This window comes from Xenopus tropicalis, chromosome 4 (genome assembly GCF_000004195.4).
Source record: "Xenopus tropicalis strain Nigerian chromosome 4, UCB_Xtro_10.0, whole genome shotgun sequence".
Lineage (NCBI taxonomy): Eukaryota > Metazoa > Chordata > Amphibia > Anura > Pipidae > Xenopus > Xenopus tropicalis.
Genome location: NC_030680.2, coordinates 91,522,769 through 91,542,571, shown reverse-complemented (window position 1 = coordinate 91,542,571; position 19,803 = coordinate 91,522,769). Strand labels below are relative to the sequence as shown.

The 19,803-nt window shown below is 36.4% G+C and overlaps 1 protein-coding gene across 3 annotated transcripts in view; it reads right to left on the bottom strand.

The window, feature by feature from the left end:
- eri3 (ERI1 exoribonuclease family member 3) overlaps positions 1–19,803 on the bottom strand; it is a 195,741-nt gene that overhangs the window by 64,380 nt on the left and 111,558 nt on the right. For all 3 annotated transcript variants that reach the window (XM_002931440.5, XM_031900941.1, XM_031900942.1), the window contains exon 7: positions 18,359–18,458. In XM_002931440.5, the coding sequence (XP_002931486.2) occupies positions 18,359–18,458 (100 nt within the window). The remainder of the gene's footprint in view (positions 1–18,358; positions 18,459–19,803) is intronic.

Genomic DNA, 19,803 nt, shown 5'->3' with positions numbered 1-19,803 from the left:
CATAAGCAGTGCCCCCATAGAATCTGCAAGTGCACCTTATTACATTATCTTTTATAACACAATAAGAAATTCTTCTACGGAAGCCAAAATCATACTTTAGCTTGTTTTGTTACCATTAACAAATTACACATACACACACAACTTACTGCACAGCACAATATAATATTATACACATTAATACCAAATGCCAGTAGCTAGTTATGCTCGCTCACAAAGATGTAAGGCAAACTGAAAGGTTTTACAGCTGACATGACTGCACCTAACAAATTGGTTCTTTAGCAGCTATTAACATAAATGCCAAAGCTGTCTATACTGTTTAGAGCATTAATGGGAAACTGTATTTATCTCAGGCATTCTTGTGTTGGAGGAGGATGTGCATTAGTGTTTTTGCGGTTGTTTCAACTAGATTTGTCTATATTGAATTTGAACTTGGCCTATTTGTAAAAATCTAATACAGAATATCCCAATGAATTAAATGATGAGGATCGGAACGATTATGTCAGTGCAGTAACTAGGTTCTGATGCTTCAAAGAGTCCAAGTCCCATTTACAGAATAAAACCAGTTTTTAAAGTTGGGGGGGGAAAAGGGGAAAAAAAAACAAGAAACAAAAGCCAGAAAATCCAATCAACTTGTAAAACGCTCTACTGGTGAAAACGAAGCCAAGAAAGGAGGAGGCATTTGAGAAATGGATTCTAATGATTTTAACTACTCTCTTACACTCCTCAGTTTGTCTTTCTTTCACACAGAAAGCACAAAACGCAGCTTGTCTAAGCTGCTGATATAGCTTAGAACTTCCATATCAAACAGGCCAGCGATTATTCTGCAAGAACATAATTGAGCTGACCTCCGACCTCCACCTTCAATCAGCACAGTTTAACTATCTCGTTTTAGCTCGACTCACACACCCCTCTGCTAACTAGCAGCCGTCTTCTCATTAGGAGCTGTGCTATGTGTGGCAGAGAGCGGCCCTGCCGGGAATGACTCAATCGGGGAGAGAAAATGTAGAACAGGGTATGTGCCAATAAAGCTGTGATCAGCAGCACTTTTGGGAAGAGCGTTACAAGCCACTAAAAATCAAAAGACTTGCACTGTAGCATTTGTTAATCACCATCTTGGAGAAGCTAACAAACACCTGTTATTCTGCACTTTGCTAAATATGGAGGTCCATTAGGATTTAAAGGGCAACTTTAACAATATTTCAAAAATTTGCTTTTGTGTTCTCTTCAGCACACAGGGAGGTCATGGATATCATTTGCTAAGTATAGAAAGTCCATTCTCTAAAAGGTTTGTTCCTCTGTTGTCTTGGCTTAATCTACTTCTATATCTAATTTATCTCTTCATATTCTCTTCCATTTCTGATGCACATACCAAATTAGGAGTTCCATAACTTTTAGTGCAGAAAAACCTAACGTTTTGTGATTAAGCAGGCCTTTAATGAATACTTAATTAATCAAAATATGTGTGGTATTCTTATAATTTTAACAAAACTAATAAAGGAATGTCATAAATAGTTCAGGTCAGGGCTGACCAGATGAAGGCCTGAAGGCCATATGTGGTACTCCAAGAGAGACTTTTATAGTCCCCGGCCTGATGATAATCTTGTCCCCAAATATTTGGTAATGTAGATAAACTGCTCATTCCAATAAACACTCTTTTTAAGAAAAACAAAGAAAATTATTGGCAGCCTGTTGCTGTGTGATAATCAGCAGACAGGCTTAATGCAAATACAGTCTAATAATAATACTTTAGAAACGAGTGGCCATCCTGTGGTAAGCTGCATTCCAGGTTGATTCACAAAGACATATGTATTATTATCCAAATGGAAAGTGGATTTAAATTATTAGACAATACTTCCAAATATCACAGCACAGTTCAGAATTAGGTACTTCTGCTGTCTTTAAACTAATGGTTTTTAACACAAAAATGCATGACATCTAGTGGAAAAAAGCAGAACTACATTATAAATAATAGGTGAATTCAAGCGAATAACTTGCCTATATTATACTTTCCCATATATATTTTGCAATGTATGCATTCACACTGAATGCTTTAACTGGGTGGAGGGTTCTGTAGGTTTTAAATGAGTGAATTAAGTGACCAGAGGTTTTGTGCATAGGTTTTCATTACATCGCAAAGCGTACAACAGCCCTATGAACTGACAAACACAATCGCCTATTTTGATTTAAGGACTTTAAACTTTGTCAGGTTGTCTGGAATTTGAGCAGCTACTTCCCCAGACATGCAAGTTCTGGAGCTTTAGAGAACTGCAAATCATTTTTTTTTTTTTTGCTAAAGGTTGGATCTTCCAGTGGACAAACTGCTTAGGGCTCCAAAAAATATTTGGTCTCAAACTGTTCTATTTAAAGTATCAAAATATTTGATAAAAAGCTAAATTGCTGTATAGTTACTGACTTAATTACCATTCCAAATTCTAGAATCAACAATTAACAATTACACATTAAAAAGTGTACAGACAGAAGTTTCATAAGATTTAACAGTTGCAGGGGCAGAGACGCACAGCACATTAATCACCAGATGTAGTTGGTGACTGGGTGAGAATTTGCATTAACATTTAGTTATATTTGGATGTAACTTTTTTGTATGAATAATGTCATTTGTCAAAAAAAAATCATTGATGGGTTGTGTGCAGCTAATCAGCAAACTGCCTGCTAGTTATTTTGGGAAACAGAGTAGTATGCCAAAGGTTGTAAGAACATGCAGTTCTAAAGGATGCCAACCCAATAACTCCTTGTGTATGAGATACCAATGAAGGTGGGAGGGTAAAACTTCCATTTACACAATATATGAAAAATCCAAAATCACAACATAACTAAATGATGATGAAAATGATTATTCTTGTTATGTGTTCACTTGACATATAGTAACCAAGAACAATGGGATTTAAAAAAAAAAGATAACCCAGATATGGATAAGTAGAATCATCGTGAAAAACATAATGAACAACAATGACTATCACCAATTCTGTCTACCCCTTTGAAAATGCTATGATTGCTATTTAATCAGCAAAGGGTTAACATCAGGTTATTTTGCTCACAGTTCTTCACTCCCATCTTTTCCTTAGTAATGTCCCTCCTGCCTGTTCCCGTTCACACACTCCAAGTTCATTATCCTGATCAGAGCTTTCAGGGGAGAGGAGAGAAAGGCCGCCACCAATTAAGAGAAAGTATTTTTTTCCTTCCATGTAAAACACGCCAAAGGAGGTGAACATCTTCAAGTCCAGCTTAATCAAGGAAGCTTCCAGCAGACAGGGAGGCAGAAGGTCACCAAGCAGAACAGAAGTTCTCGTTAACTCACTGTTAAGGGAGGGTCTCACCGCATGCACACAGGGTAAGCTAGCAACAAGGCCAACTGGTCCTCAGCACGCTGTTTCTTTTTGCTTGGAACAAAGGTGCAGCATCTTGTCATGGTCCATGCTTAGGAAAGGGCTTTTTTGTTTTTAGTTTTACTAGCCTAATGGTTCAACATAGCTTACTTTTCATTATCATACCTACAGACAAGTAAGAGAGTAAAAACACATGCTATATACAATAAGCAAATAAATGGGAACCTTCACTAATATATAGAAATCCACCAAACTGTGGAGGTTTTAATATAATCTGTTTCACAAATAGTCTTTGTTTTGTCTTATAGCTGATTATATTTTAATTTTTTGCTTGTTGTTCCTCAGCTTAACAGGTTTTTCAACCTGCAAACACGCTCATGATGAGAGATACTGACAGATTTCAATTACAGTACGGGGATCCCTTATCCGGAAACCCATTACCCAAAAGTTCAGAATTACGGAAAGGCCATCTCCCATAGACTCCATTATAAGCAAATAATTCTTATTTTTAAAAATGATTTCCTTTTTCTCTGTAATTATAAAACAGTACCTTGTACTTGATCCCAACTAAGATAAAATCATTGGAAGCAAAACAATCCTATTGGGTTTTTCCAATATTTAAATGATTTTAAGAAGACCTACGTTATGGAGATTCAAATTACGATAGATCCCTTATCTGGAAAACCCCAGGTCCTGAGCATTCTGAATAACAGGTCCCAAACCTGTACTCTGATTGGACAATTTTTAGCATGCGTCAGCAACTTGCAATGCAATACTAATGTGCAGCAGTTTGCAAACGGAAAAAAAATATCAAGTTAAACATGCACACTAATACATTATTTCTGTGCCTAAAACTACTGTATGAAAATAGTTAAAGTGTTATTGAGTGTTATTAAGTATTCGCTACAATACGGGGGTGGGGGACATTTATATTTATGGCAATTCCTACATTAATACAGGGTGCACTTCATCTTAAAAGAAAACAAAACACCTACCCTGAGTTTTTAACTGATTACCCTCCTGCAGAGGCATCCACCACCGCCCCTCGAATCAGCTCTCTAACTGCAGTTGCAAAGCGTGTTGGTGGCAAACATTTTAGGCAGTGTCAGATTTGGCTCCTGGAAAGCCTTGCCATCCAGATCAGTGGAAGCCAGGGACAAATCAGCTGCCACTGCACATGCTCCGGGCTGGTCCTCATGTAGACAAGCTCTGCTGTTACAGTACAGGTATAGGGGCCCAGGGATTATTGTGGGGTGCATAAGTTAAAAATATCTAACCAGTTTGTACAGTTCAAAACAGTTTAAAATACAACTGGGCATACAAGCAGGGAAGCCAGTACTAATTATTTTGTGACTTCTGGTTCTGTCAAGTATTACAAAAACAAGCATTAGGATTTAGTATAAAACTCCATTATATCTACCCAAAACTTCCTACATTCAAAATAAAAAGCATATATCCAACAGTGATGATGATGATGACAAAGCCAGTAAAATCATGTCGCTAAATATACAATTTACAGTTTGTAAAGAATTTAACTGTGCTTAATAAAACAAGTCCCCATTGTAAAAATGTCTCACTTGTCTCTTCCCCTCTGTAATGCTGACATTGTGTGTCTCACCTTGAACTGCCATTGGTAGTAATGACTTGTGAATATTGATGAACAGAGAGCTTTGCTGGAATTTATTCTCGGGGTGCATGTCTCTGTTTGTGTGAGCATGTATATAAGGACAGAAAAAGGTGACATGGACACAGTGAAATCTTCAGCTTTGCTTTTTAATCCAACTAAAATCACTCATGGATTACATTTCCAATTCTGAAGGAGTTCTGCAACAAACTATTCCTCCAGTGTACTGACAATGCTTTCAAACACAGCTCTTGATAGACTGAGTGTAAATTAAAACAGCCTCTCTGAGCAAATGAAAATAGGGTCTTTTGCAATGCATTTTATTTTTTATTTTAAGCTGGCCACACATATTTTTTCATACATTTAAGCAAGTATCACTTGAGGATTCTGCCCTTTTCCAGTCATTTACTGGTTTAAAGAATGGGGAAAAGGCTGCAGGCAAGGTAATCTGATCACTACAGCTCTCCCTGATAATACTGTTGCAATCTAGACTCAAATGTACCATTGCCCTTAGTATCTTTAGTTGATGTTTGCCCATTAGCTGCTTCCCATTTTTTAAATGAACACTGATAGAGATAAATAATGGTCCCTGTTAAGTACAATGGTCAGATGCCATTCACATGAAAACTTAAAACCGGTCTATGGGGAAATACGGAACTGAATTAGGAGAAAAGCTTTTCTCATCTTATCGAACCTGGATCAGTGTATACGAATAGGTTTTGCTTAATATTAGGAAAAAAATATGAAACTGCTGTCAATCTTGAAGATTTCCAATGTTTGAAATTTGATACATACGTATATCCCTGGTTGTGATAAGCAAACTGTGCTTTGGTATTTTTCCCATTGAAAATGTCAATGTTTCCTTTTATTTCAGTATTCTGAGCAGTAACACAACATTGATACCTCCCAACATTTGAAAAATGGAAAGAGGGACAAAAATTAATGGTGCAGCGAAACAGTTTTGGTCATGCCCATTTTGTGGCCACACCCCTAAATACCACTCCCATTTTACTTAATAGGTTAAAGTTTGAACACATTTCTGGGGGTTTTGGGGTTTTATGTGTTATTATAGTTTTGCTAATGCAGCTGAAATTGCCATTTAAGCTGCAAGTCTCAGTTCCGCCAAAAGACCTGTTTAGCTTATTAGTTACAATTGTATCTGAGTGCAGGTGTAGCTTGTTAAGATTTCTGGGCGCTCTGCCAAAAGCTACAAATTTAATTAAGTTTGAGAAACATTGCATCTTTTTTAGCGTTCAGTGTAGGAGATCAAAGGGAAATGAGGGACTTTTCGATAAGAATCTGGGACTGCGGGCTGAGTTGTTACAAGAGGGACTGTCCCAAGAAAATTGGGACAGTTGGGAGGGGGGCAATATTTTCTGTGGCTGGCAATTTTCATGGGATATGTACAAAAACACAGCTTAGAAGAAACAGACAGCCAATTACTGAGCTGCTCTTGGCCCAGTTTAGACATTGAAATGGTAGGTCATGTCAGGCTAAAGTAATTGTCTGTCAATTAGGTAAAGCATAGAAATATTTCTGTCTTGGAATGCTGGGGTTTGACTCCAGCCAGGACAATAACTACAAGGAGTTTGTATGTTTTCCCTATGACTGCAGTGGTTTGCCTTTGGGTACTCTAGTTTCCTCCAACAATCCAAAAAACACACAGCATAAACAATATTATTATTAATAAAGAATAATAAAAGTCAGAAAGAGTTTATGCAGAGCCTTAAGCCACACTGCCCTTCCCTAACAGCATTTACATTTGGTTCAACTGTTAAAAAGTTCTGATCAGATATGAAGGAGGCTGTAGATATCAAGGAGGCTGTAGATATGGAGAGGCCCCCCCATGTGACCCAGTTTTTACCTAGGGGGTCAAATATTCAGATCAGTTTACATTTCAAATAGGAGAGCTGCAAAACAAGAAATGCTATTTTTCATTTTTAATATTTAATAATTGGCAAATAGGCATAACTGTATGATTTACTTGTACTTAAAGATAATTTGAAGGCAAGCTTTTCCTTTATGTCATATTTAATAGGCTATGCCTATTCTGATTTACAAGCCAGACAGGAAGAAAAGTGAAAACCATATAAACAGAATTTACTTAATGATGTTTTGTTTTTTTTTAATAAAAACTGCTCAATAGTATAGGAACACTATATTGTTTTTTCCTGGATAAAGAAGTCTATTTTTTTGCATTTCAAATGAGTGACTTCATTCCTGTTGGATAGATGGCATGATCAATAGATTCCAGGCAAAGAAGTAGTTAATGCAGTGTTACTGAAGTCAGTAAAACCATTACCAGTCTTCGGGGTCATTTGGGAAAGACGTAGGGTCATCAGCAAACACAACCCTCCCGTTTCAAAGGTGGTCTATTTGAAAGTAATAATTTGGCTGACATTGATTTGCCTGTGTGTGCAGCAATGGTATGACAGCAGATAGGATGCAGGCAACACAAATGGTCAGAACAGCAAAAGATTAATGATAGTTACATCTATAGTGCCACTTTATATCTTTTGCATTGCAGAATAATCAGGGAAGGAAGAAAAAGGCGTGGAATTAAAAAAATAGAAAAATATATAACTACTAAAGCTTCAACTACCTAAGAAGACATTCAGTTTTCTATTTGTGGGCTTCTCCAGCAGAATTCTGCATTGAAATCAAACACATTTTTTATATTTAATTTTGAAATTTTACATGGGGGCCAGCCATATTCTTCATGTCCCAGGGTGTCACAACCATGTGGCTTGTGCTCTGATAAACTTCAGCAGCCGATCAGCAGAACAATGGGAAGGTAGCAAGATAGCAGCTCCCAGTAGATAGCACAATAGCACTCAATAGTAAGAAATCCAAGTCAGGCTTGGGACTCCTCCAGTTACATGGGAGTAAGAGAAACAATAGGTTATCTAAAAGCAGTTCCAATGTGTAGCGCCGGCTCTTTCTGAAAGCTCAAACTCAATGCACTGAGATGGCTGCCTACACACCAATATTACCGCTAAAAAAATACATTTTAAAATAAAATTTTAAATGGTAGAGTGATTTATATGCTATGTAAACGGTGTAATTTTGAAATAAAAAGTATACTATAAAAATCATGACAGTGTCCCTTTAAATAAATGGATAACGGGTTTTCAGATAAACATATACCATACATGTATTTTCAGCAAAAGGGCCGGCCCAGTCTAAGGAAGTGTCTAATAAGGTTGTGACCAGTAAAATGTTTTGTGTTTCCTTTTTTACGTATCAGTTACTGGTAATGTTTATTTCTTTATTTTATGATAGGAAAACCAATAAAAACATGTAAATAAATAAAGTGCTTGAGACAAAAGTTTGCAGATACCTGTATTTGAAAATGAAAATACTGCATGTAAGCAGCTGGTTGATCATTGATGGTTTGAGATTTCAATTTTGCCATTCTGAGGAAGGCGCTGCTGCTTTTGCAATACAGGTATAAATCGTGGGAAAAAAAGATATATAGTTTTCTGCAATAATAAAATTATGCAAAACAAAAAGAAATTACAGGTCATATCTACTAAAAAGATACTATAAAAAAGGCCAAGCGATTGCTGAATTACAAGTGTATTTAATTGATTTCTCTAGTTCTCAGTATTTTTTCCTTACTCTTAATCTCACAGGTCCATTAAAAGAAACTACAATAAAAGTATGGGTTAAGGGTGCATTTATTCTCATGTCACTGTAAGGGTATGGCAATCTGACCAGAAAGGGCAGGCTACTTTATTTAAAAGCCCAAGGTTTATGATACAAACTGACTTGTGTCATTTTAATGTTCCAAACAGAGATACACAGAAGCATGAAGATGTGATTTCATTCCTTAAACTTCTTTTCGAAGTAGACAGGTTTCCTAATTATCTCATAGCTATACCTCCGCACAGAGTAGAGATTGCGGAAGCTTTAAAAGAAACAAAGGTGGGGAAGAAGAGTGAGCAGGGGGTGGTGCTGTCAGGTTTCTTTCCGCCTTTTCAAGCTGTCTTAGCAGTGCTGTCATCCCAGCTGTGACACCTTTCAGCCTAGTTAATTAGAATCATGTCACCAAGTTAATGTGCTTTGACTGGACTGTGATGGACTATTGTCCCTCCTGCCCCCTCAATGTTTCTTGTATCCTATCCCTTCTGCTTACACATCTACTGCATGCTTTCTGCATGCAGTTACACTAACACCATGTACATGTTGAAAGACTTTTTATAATAACACAACGCTACTCTGTGTTTATCCAAATGTCTGAAACTATTAACCACACAGGTGTGACCTATGTTCCCCTAGTGAAGCCTTTTATGCTAAACTTAACTGGTCACTTTGCAACTGCTGCTGCTTCCTTATACAGAGCAACAGAAACATAAAAAGGCTTGGTTTACATGGATTCTAAGGGTATCAAAGATATAGGGCAGAATAGATATCAAAGCTAGAGCAGAATAAATTTAAAGTGGTTAATATTACTGCCTTGCAGACTTAAGGGGTCAATAACGATTGTTCTCTGCATCTCTGCACAGGATTAAAGATCTGGGCCCATTTGCACTATGCTTCCACCAGCGCTCTATAATTTGCCTTTGTGAATGATGCACAAGTTAAAGTGTGGGTAGCGGCAGGATAGGGGACACTTACATGCCTCCCACAACCCGCCCCTCATGAATACAGTGCTGCCTAATGCCAATACCACACAAATTTTTTAATTTTTAGTATTGTACATACTACATAAATCCATTGGGAAAACAATCATTGTCTGAACACTAAACTAGAAAAAAATGTATAGAAATGCAGCAAAGATATCTTTCTGAGTTAACTTGTTACTGTGAAAGTTTCTCTTTGTAGGAGCTTGGTGCTAAAATGTTGTATACCTTTTACATATAGTTTCAATATTGATTTTAACAGAGTTATGGTAAAAAATCCCTTTTTTTCAAGCATGAAAAGAGCAGGTTACTCAATTAACTGTTTTATTCTTGATACTGGAAGACACTGTGGAGTTTGGTAACCTATCAATATTTCCAATAATCATTGTTTTCTACAACACAAAAGTTGTGCATTGGACACAGAAAAACAGTCACTGATTAATGTGATGGTGTCTATATCTATATAAGAGGAGAATTATTATATTTGGAATGCTTGGTCCACATCCTAACTATCAATATTACTTTTGCTTTTTAGTAAGCAATATAGATTGTTATAAACGACTGATTAATATAAGAGAAAATAAAGCTCTAACATAAATATTCCATAAAATGAACTCCAAGTTGAAATATTGTGATATTAGATTCATAAAGAAATATAAATTTCACCCAAAAATGAGAATACTCTTAATTGCAAAGGGGCATATAACCACTAAGATGTAGATATAAGTAAATACAGCTAAATATACAAACTGGCACTATGAAGAAAAAATAGTAACGCAGTTAATAATACTTCTCGACACAGATAAATAACTTGATAATTCACATTACGAATTAGTGACAGTTTTATAATCACAGAAATGTAGGCACACAATGAAAATTAAGTTAATGTGAATTTTAAAAAAAAAAATGGATTCTATGCATGTGACATTGAAGTGCATACAACAGACAGCTACAGTAAGAACCAGGGGTTATTTGAACTCCACATAGTCTAAAGGGTGCCCCATTTGTCAAGAGAGCGACACACACAAGTGAAAGAGCTCACACTGCCAGCTAAAGGTCACATGTACTTGTTCCACAGCACTTGCACTTAGCAAATGTGTTTTTCTCTCTCCTATTCCTTCAATGTCACAGCACAGTGCTGTGGTGCTATGTCTCTAACAAATAAACAGAGATCTGTATACAGAAAGAGGAATTCGGGAGGCAAGAAGGCCTCACCTCTCGTCAGACCTGCTCCTGTCTTCCTGGTGGTGAAAGCTCTCCCTGGTAGTTAATTAGAATCGTGTCACTAAGTGAATGCAGCTCTGCCTGGGCTCTGACAGACGCTCACCTCTGACATTGGGGGTCCAAGAGACAATCCACATCAAACTACTGCAGTGTGACCCTTTTAACACAAAGAGTACACTCGCAGCACATCCAGTTGAAGCTCATTAAAACTGTCTACTCTCAGAGCATCCCATTAACCTCTTCGTTTGAGAGAGAGGCAAAAAGAGAAAAAAAACAAGCTATTTCTCTTCTTTCTCTGCTGGGCCTAATTAATACTTTGCAAGTGGAACAATATAACACTATGACCTTCCTGTATTTCTACTATCTAAATGAAAGCATAAGCAGATACGGGGGGTGGGGGGGGTAAGGAAGAAAGTGACGATCACCCTTCTTTTTACTGAAATTCTAAACACACACATACAAGAAAAAAAACATACACATCCCTAAATATTTTCCTATTAAGGTGATGGTGTCAAACACAATAATAAATAACTACGGACACATTTTGTTAGTAGTGATAGACTTGTTAAATTGTTTTATATATAACAAGTCATGTTTTGTAATTGCATAGTTCCTAAATCTTGAACAGTCTAATAAATAAGTTTAGCCACAAAAGTTGGCCAGTTTACATAGACTAAAGGTGGCCATGCATGGGTAGATTTAGGGATCTGGCACACGGGGAGATTAGTTGCCCGCGACAAATCTCCCCGGAATGCCATCCCACCTGCTAGAATGTAAGTCGCCGGTGGGATGGCATACGCGGCGCTGCGATTTCCCCTAAATCGCAGAAGTTGTATGCCATTCCACCGGCGATTTACATTCTCGCCGGTGGGATGGCATTTCGGGGAGATTAGTCGCCCGCGACAAGGGAGATTTGTATTGGTTTATTCTTGTTCCTTTTGCAACACTCATCAAAATTACATTTCGACATACTAGATTTTTTCATAATTTTACACTGAGACGGATGATGCTACCAAAACAAATTGGAGCTAGAACAGGTTAGGGAAATATTTTGATGGCAAAGTTCATAAATTGTAAATATCCTAGCAATTTTAAGAAGCAATATTTAATGCTTTTAAGTATAAGTTGTTCAGCAACAAAACACTAATGTAAAGGAGAAGGAATTAATAAAGTGTTAATCTCAAACTGCAGGCATACCTTCAGTTCTCTCAATAATGCCCTTAAGTCTTCCCATATTTCACCTGTTCAGATGATCAGAAGCCTCATAGGAAAAAAAAACGCTGAGCTGTGTAAACAAAAGTCCCATAATGGCACACTACTGCACCAAGACCAAGAGCTTCCTGTTAACAGACTTTATTTGCTTGTAAGTGAGCACAATGAAGCACAAAACACAGATCAAATGCTACATACAGCGTTTTATCTGCATTCGGCATTTCAGGGCCTTCCTGTCAGTAGAGTCTGGATAAAAAAAAAAAAGCCACCGCTTGCTATAGTATGTATGACCACCCAAGGGAATATTATAACTTGTGAGATTGTACAGCGATGCATGTACTTGTTGTGCTTTATAAATAAAGCTATATATACACACAGCAAAAACCACTGCAGGTATTATTGGAAATATATAATCTTAAATAGATTATGTAAAACACCGTTTTCAATATTTAAAGCCTACATACATTTCTAGTAGTATGTGCTATTGGATAATTCCTGTTACATTAAGGTGATCAGTGAGTGTCACGCAGAACATAATAAAATGGTGGCTTAAGGGGGAAAGATGTAAAAGGGCAATTTTTATTGATATGTAAAAGACAATTTGACTGGCAAGCGCAGACAGCGACCGGGATACTTGGAAAAAACAAACTACCAAGCAGGACCTTCAATCTGGCCAGGTACTGGTGACAGTTTGAACTTTTCTTACTTGAATCACAAACCAAATGCAAGATGTCAATTCCTTAATCTATACCAGCGACAATACGATTTCATCAAATCAGTAAACAGGTGGATCCATGAACGAATGATCACAAGGACCATATAAATTTAACATACAGAAAAATAAGCCTCTTTATAGCCAGCTTTAAAAATGTATGCCAACCAAATTTTCTAAATGGTAAAATGGACAGACCTGCAAAAAAAATACCGTGTGCAATAAACCCAGGGAAATACCTTTGTGGGAAAACTGTTAAAATACTAGCCTTAACATTGTGTAGCATTGTACAGTATAAGATAAATGTTTCACTTTATTGGTGGATAAGGTATTGGGGTTTTGCATGAAATAATGTATTTAGTGGTACACCAACAGAAGCCTATGTTGCTTTATGCCAGGTATTCTAGAAAGAGCCTGTGTCCCTTAGGACAGAGAAGGATGTTATACTCTTCTTCTAAAAGGCTCAATAACACACTGTTGCTTGGAATGTGTGTGTCTGATTTAACAATAGAGAATTAGGTCAGTGTCACTATACTAATTGTATCTCTTCTACCTATTTATAGAGGTGAAAACTACTCTTCCTTATATCCTCTGCTAACCAACAATTTATTCTTATCCCACCAGCATATGCAGTTCAAATGCTTTCTCACTCTGCCAGCTCCATGACCCCATTCTCAGTTAGTTGCCGTGATGGCATTTTACACCATATCACAATGCTTTGCCATTATTTCTAGACTCACTAAGACTCTACAAGAAATAAGATTGTGTTTGCCATGGCCGAACGCTATCAGGGTGGTGGAGTGGATCCATCTTGCTTCCTTCAAGGAAAAATTAATCTGATCCTTTCAACCATTTCTAATATTTTCTCCAGCTTATGATGTCACCACCAATTACTCCCTTTCGGCTAAATGAATCCTTTACTTATATCTTTCTGTCCTGACATGCCAAAACTGCAGCATAAGAAATAATGTGCAAATACATCAAATGTCCCTTCCAAAAGCAGAGTTTATAGCAGTATAATCATTATTTATCTCTCAAATCACCAGAATGACCTGGATAGCATACTACAAACAATGTCTTCTACTGTGTGTGGCTAGAAAAAAAATGCAAAGCCTAAAGGCTTACACAAACATACGCACGCACACAGAAACCAATTCCTGGGCCAAATGAACAGATTGTGTTTGATTTAACTCGACATGTGGTTGGCCAAATTGCATGTTGATAATGGGTGTTAGTAGACCATATTTTTTTCAAGCCTTATTCACACATGGTGATAAATACAACCTAAGAGGTGCAGTTTTCTTTCAGGGGATCACAATTATGCTGGTGGACAATATACACAGAATGCATTAGCAATGCCTTTAAGAGGGTTTGGATGACCCAAAAATACAGTGATCTATAGTCAGTTTTGTAAATGTATGTAGGTATTATATTTAAGATATAATTATCTCTTCTTGTCCCTGTGGAAGGTCATTCTATGTGATGGAAACACTGGATATTCAATGCATACACTTTTGTTTGGATGCTAAGACCTGTGAGTGCAGTATACTTTATATATACAGGTATGGGATCCATTATCCGGAAACTTCCAAATTACGGGAAGGCCATCTCCCATAGACTCCATAATAACCAAATAATTGTAATTTTAAAAAATGATTTCCTTTCCCTCTGCAATAATAAAACAGTACCTTGTACTTGATCCCAGCTAAGATACAATTATTCCTTATTGGAAGCAAAACAATCCTATTGGGTTTATTTAATGCTTGAAGACTTAAGGTGAGGAGATCCAAATTATGGAAAGATCCCTTATCCAGAAAACCCCAGGTCCCATGCATTCTGGATAATGGGTCCCATACCTGTATAATATATATATATATATATACCTGTATAATATATATATATATATATATATATATATATATAGATATATAGATATATATATATATAGATATATATATATAGATATATATAGATATATATAGATATATATAGATATATATAGATATATATAGATATATATATATATATAGATATATATAGATATATATATAGATATATATATATATATATATATAGATATATATATATATACTTACTGTATATATACACACATGTGCACTGGGGAACATTTGGATGGGGTGAACATAATGAATTATGTAACTATAATAAGAAATATCAAATAATTATTCTCAGATCATTTATATAAAATGGTCCATAGTGCATTAAAAAAAAGTAAAATTTAACAATACTAACCCAGATGATCATAATGGTATAGCCAGGATAACAACTGAAAAAATGTTAATTTTAATTAAAGCTGGGATGAAATACTGACTTGTTAAAAATGGTACAGATCCCACAGAAAATAAGAAAGATGAGGTTAATCAAGCTACAAAAACAAAGAATATACATAAAGAGCACACCTTTCTCTATATGTAAAAAAGCACACATTTTAATTAAACTAAGTTATAATATGATTATACTATATTTTTCATCTCAAATTGCACTTTGAATGCTGCACTTAAGTAAATCTTTGTTACTCATCTAAAACTCAGTATTTTTTAATTCATTTGTCAAATTCTAAGCGTTCAGCTAAACTGAAGTTGAACCCTAAAAATGTTTATGCTTTATATGTAAATTAGGGTTCAATATTCAGCAAAATCCACAAATTATGGATAAGCACATCCCTGATCATTGGCAGTCACATGCCTATTGTCATAATTTGGAGTCTGATTTTTAAGGAACCAGTATTAGTAAAGAAACCAGTACAAAACAATTCTTTAATGTGGATGTAGACTTTCTCTCTTTCATTAAAAAAAATCTGTGACATTTACTAACAATCCTCCAGGTCAATTTGAAATGTATACTATTTAACTACAAGTTAGTTAAATAAGGTGTGCAATTTCATAGCTGGTGTACCATGCTGCTTTCTAAGGCATATTAACTGCGTGCACACATTTTATAAGTGTTATACTGCAGAGATTTATCCAATAAAATCAGAAAGGTAAAACAAAAAAAAAATCATCTGAAATAAAGGCAAAACTGCAACTTTGTTAGGATAAAAACAGAGTATTTGAGTGCACTTATGCACATTCTTACAGTTAATAATACAAACAGAACAGATTGTTTAAATGTTATTTCAAATCCAGCAGAGGAAGCAATGTATAAACTGTAGGTGATGAGACAAACCAACAGTGAGAACACTTCATAACTCGGTGTTGCCACGGAACTCAATTTGAGGGGACAATATTACTCACTTCTTGGATACATTAACTGCATGAAGTATCAATTAAACCATTGATTGCAGGAGTGCTGGGAACTCTTAGCGTGTAATGGGCTGTATCCAAAGCTGCAGAATTGAGGTAAAAGACACTCACAGATGCCTCACGGAAAGCTCCTCCTGACAAATGATTGATATTATGACTCAATTATAACTGGAAACCCCATAACTGCCTCCTGAGGATAAAAGGCGGGTCAGTCAGGTCGGGATTTGAACCTATGACCAGGATTTTTTCAGAGATCTTCCAGGCAAAGCCCTGAAACAGCATCACCATTTTACAGACTTACAGTGACAATTTATTAACTGACCTGGCTTTGCTATTCTGGTTTGGAAAAGGTTGCTTGCACAAAAGGGTTGTACAAAGAAATCGTTAAAATTAACCATGCAACAACAGTTACTGGAAAATGGTCAGTAGTAGAATCAGCTTCTGTGACATCAATGTAAAGCTATAAAGTGCATTTGCCTTGTACTGTGTAAGACACTGAAGTTCAACATAAAAAGTTAAAAGTGAAGTATACTATGCCTCTGTGATATATATTAAAATATATCACAGATTTTTGGGACTCAGATACCCTTTTACTTTTAATGCGGTTATTGCTGATTGAAATTCTTGTTACCAAAAAGTCTTTCTAGCCTTTAGTGAGGTTCCTCCAGGGCTGTCCCCACACAGCAGTAAAATGAATGCCCACTCAAACTGGGAACCAAATTTTAATGCAACTCTTGTCAATAACTCTCGGCGAGCTATCCCTCAGACCAGTCTTACTAATTAAATGCTGCTAAGATTTAAATAATTCATCTCCTTAACGTGTATTGATTTAAGAGCTTGGTGCTTAGAGGCCAAGAACAATATTAACCCTTTCAGTTAATACGAACACAGACAGCCCAGATGGATAGCTATTGCATGTGAACTCTACCTGTGCATATTTAATCCATGCAGTAGTGTAGTTGGTGGATAAACAAACGCTCTTATAGAGTGTAACTTAAAGAGATACTGACACCAGAAAGTAAATGTTTTTGTTTACATCTATCATAACATTGTCTTTGCAAGAACTTTATAATTTTGCCATAAAAATATTTGCCTGATGCGTTTACATTACCTGTCTGATCCCCTGTGTTCCTCTATGAGGGGGCAGCCATATTTGTCTGTTAGCATTAGAAGCTATAACTGACAGGTTGGGAAGGGACAGTCAGGTTGGCGAAACAGTCAGGTTTAGGAACTTCAAGTAACAATTACTTACAAAACCAAACCTGTCAGCGAAAAACCGTCAACACGACCTATAGGTAGCTTTTTATGTACCCGTATATACTCAAGTATAAGCCAATCTGAATATAAGCCGAGGTACCTGATTTTACCTAAGAAAACTGGAAAGACTTATTGACTCGAGTATAAGCCTAGGGTGGGAAATGCAGCAGCTACTGCTAAGTTTCAATAATCAAAATAAATACCAATAAAATTATATTAAATGAGGCATCAGTGGGGTATATGTTTTTAAGTATTTATTTCAAAGAAAAACAGTAAATTAGCTCTGTAAGTGTAGAAGAGGGTCAACAAAAACAATATGGTATCAACAATGATACCCCCTTAGCTCGATCAGCAACCAAGCTAAATCACAAAGAGTTAAAATCCTTCAAAACCATATATAGGTTATATCAAATATAATGTCTAGTGCAGAATGGGACAGGTGAGGATGGTAAATGAAGATGAATTTGGTAGCGGGCCAGGGCACTGCGGGTCTGGTTGCGGGTGGCCTAATTTGCACACAAAGGACAGAGAGTGCCAGTCTGGAGGGACCCATGGCACCCGACTCAAGTATAAGCCGAGGGTGACTTTTTCAACACATTTTGGGTGCTGAAAAACTAGGTTTATACTCGAGTATATACAGTATATTCATATTTTGAAAAGTAGTTTTTTGTGTCATTATCACTTTAAGAAGGCGCAATGGTAGAAAAATCCATGAGAAAAACTACTAAAAGATGTGCTTTACTTTTTAGCATTTATTATGAACGTAAGCAGGTAGTTTAATACACGTCATATATGGCAGGTTGTTTGATTTGTGTATATATATATATATATATATATATATATATATATATATATATATATATATATATATATATATATATATATATACACACAAACACACACACACACACACACACACAAATCATATACTTCAGCCCTGCTTTTTGAGCTGCTAAAGTGATCCAGCAGAATGATTCTTGGTGCTGTGAGACATCACATCATAGATTTGCATTCCCATAAAAAGTTTTCAATAACAAATAAATTGTGTCCATCTGACATTTGTCATGCTGTATAAAAGCATAGAGATATGCACTTACCTATTCCACTGTGGGGCCTCCCTATGTGCTGAAGACTCATACCCTTGTTCATGTCTAGGAGGCCATTTTTAGGCCAGGTTCCAATAGCAAAGCTGTAAGCCTGAAATAGTATTAGAAAAAAACTATTAACAGTGCAAAACTACCACTTTCTCACTACCAGAAAACATTGCCGTTCATTAGATGGACAGTGTCTTTAAGGCAGCATACTTTAATCTGGTATGTTACATGCACAAATATACAAATATAGGAATTATGTCAGCATGATGTAAATCAAACTACATCAACCTTTCAGTATTTCAGGTGTAGGCCTTAGGTAACTATACTGTTAACTCTCCCCTCCACCCCACTTCATGTTAGGCTTTGGGACAGCCTTTGGATCAAAAGCTGAAATGCTTGGAAAATGGTTCTTCTGTAAGGATGCATGAATCCACTATTTTTGGATTCAGACAAATACTGAACCAACCCCTAATTTGCATATGTAAATTAGGACACAGAAGGGTTAAAGCGAAGCGTGCAGCAAAAAAGTTCTGTGTTTATGTGACAAAAAATCACGTGATTTTAAGTATTCAAATTCGGTTTGTCCAGGAGTGTGGATTCAGCCCAATTCAGAATCCTGCACCAAATCCTGGATTCGGTGCATCCCTAGTTTTCTGTAATATGGAGCACCATGCCTTAATGCTACTAAAGAACATTACTATCATTGTATTATTACAATTAATAAAGAACTGTTTGTTTAAATAATGCTTTATGGTAAATGGCATTCCCATGGATAACGAGTTTCTGAATAATGCACCCCATATGTGTGAGTCTATTGTTTTCCTGACAGCGTAACTGGTGTGGAGATCCTGGTAATTATATTAAATAAAGATTACAGTCACCACTATAAACCTCCCATGTTAGAAAAAAAGATGACTGTTAAAATAATTTGAATAAAATGAATGAACTCTTCTATTTACCTAAAAATTCTAGTGGGCAATTTCTGACACATATGTAAACTTGAACTTACAAAAATTAAAGATGTTGAGCTTGGACATGTATAAATAGAAACAACTTAATATTGTCAGGACCCATAATTAGAATAGATTAGGACAGACAGCGGAGGTAAGAGTCTGGAGCTCTGCATGAATGAGCACACAGTATGAGCTCAGAGAGAATTAGGCATGCAGGTGTCATTTAGGAAATGAGAAAAGAGAATATGAAGTGCATACCAAAAGTATACATAGTGCACAGGGACAGCAAGATTTAGTAAGCATAGACCACTTTGGAATTTTAATACAAGGCATTTGCCTGCTTCAGTGTATTCAAGTTCACCTGTCAGTGTAAACACTGTGGGGACGTCCAAAAGCTGCCCCCTAGTTTAGTGATGCACCACAGCTTGAAGGACTTTCCAACCAAAAGCTGCTGGTGCCAAGAGGAAAACATGAAGTCTGTAAAATCTTGCAGTG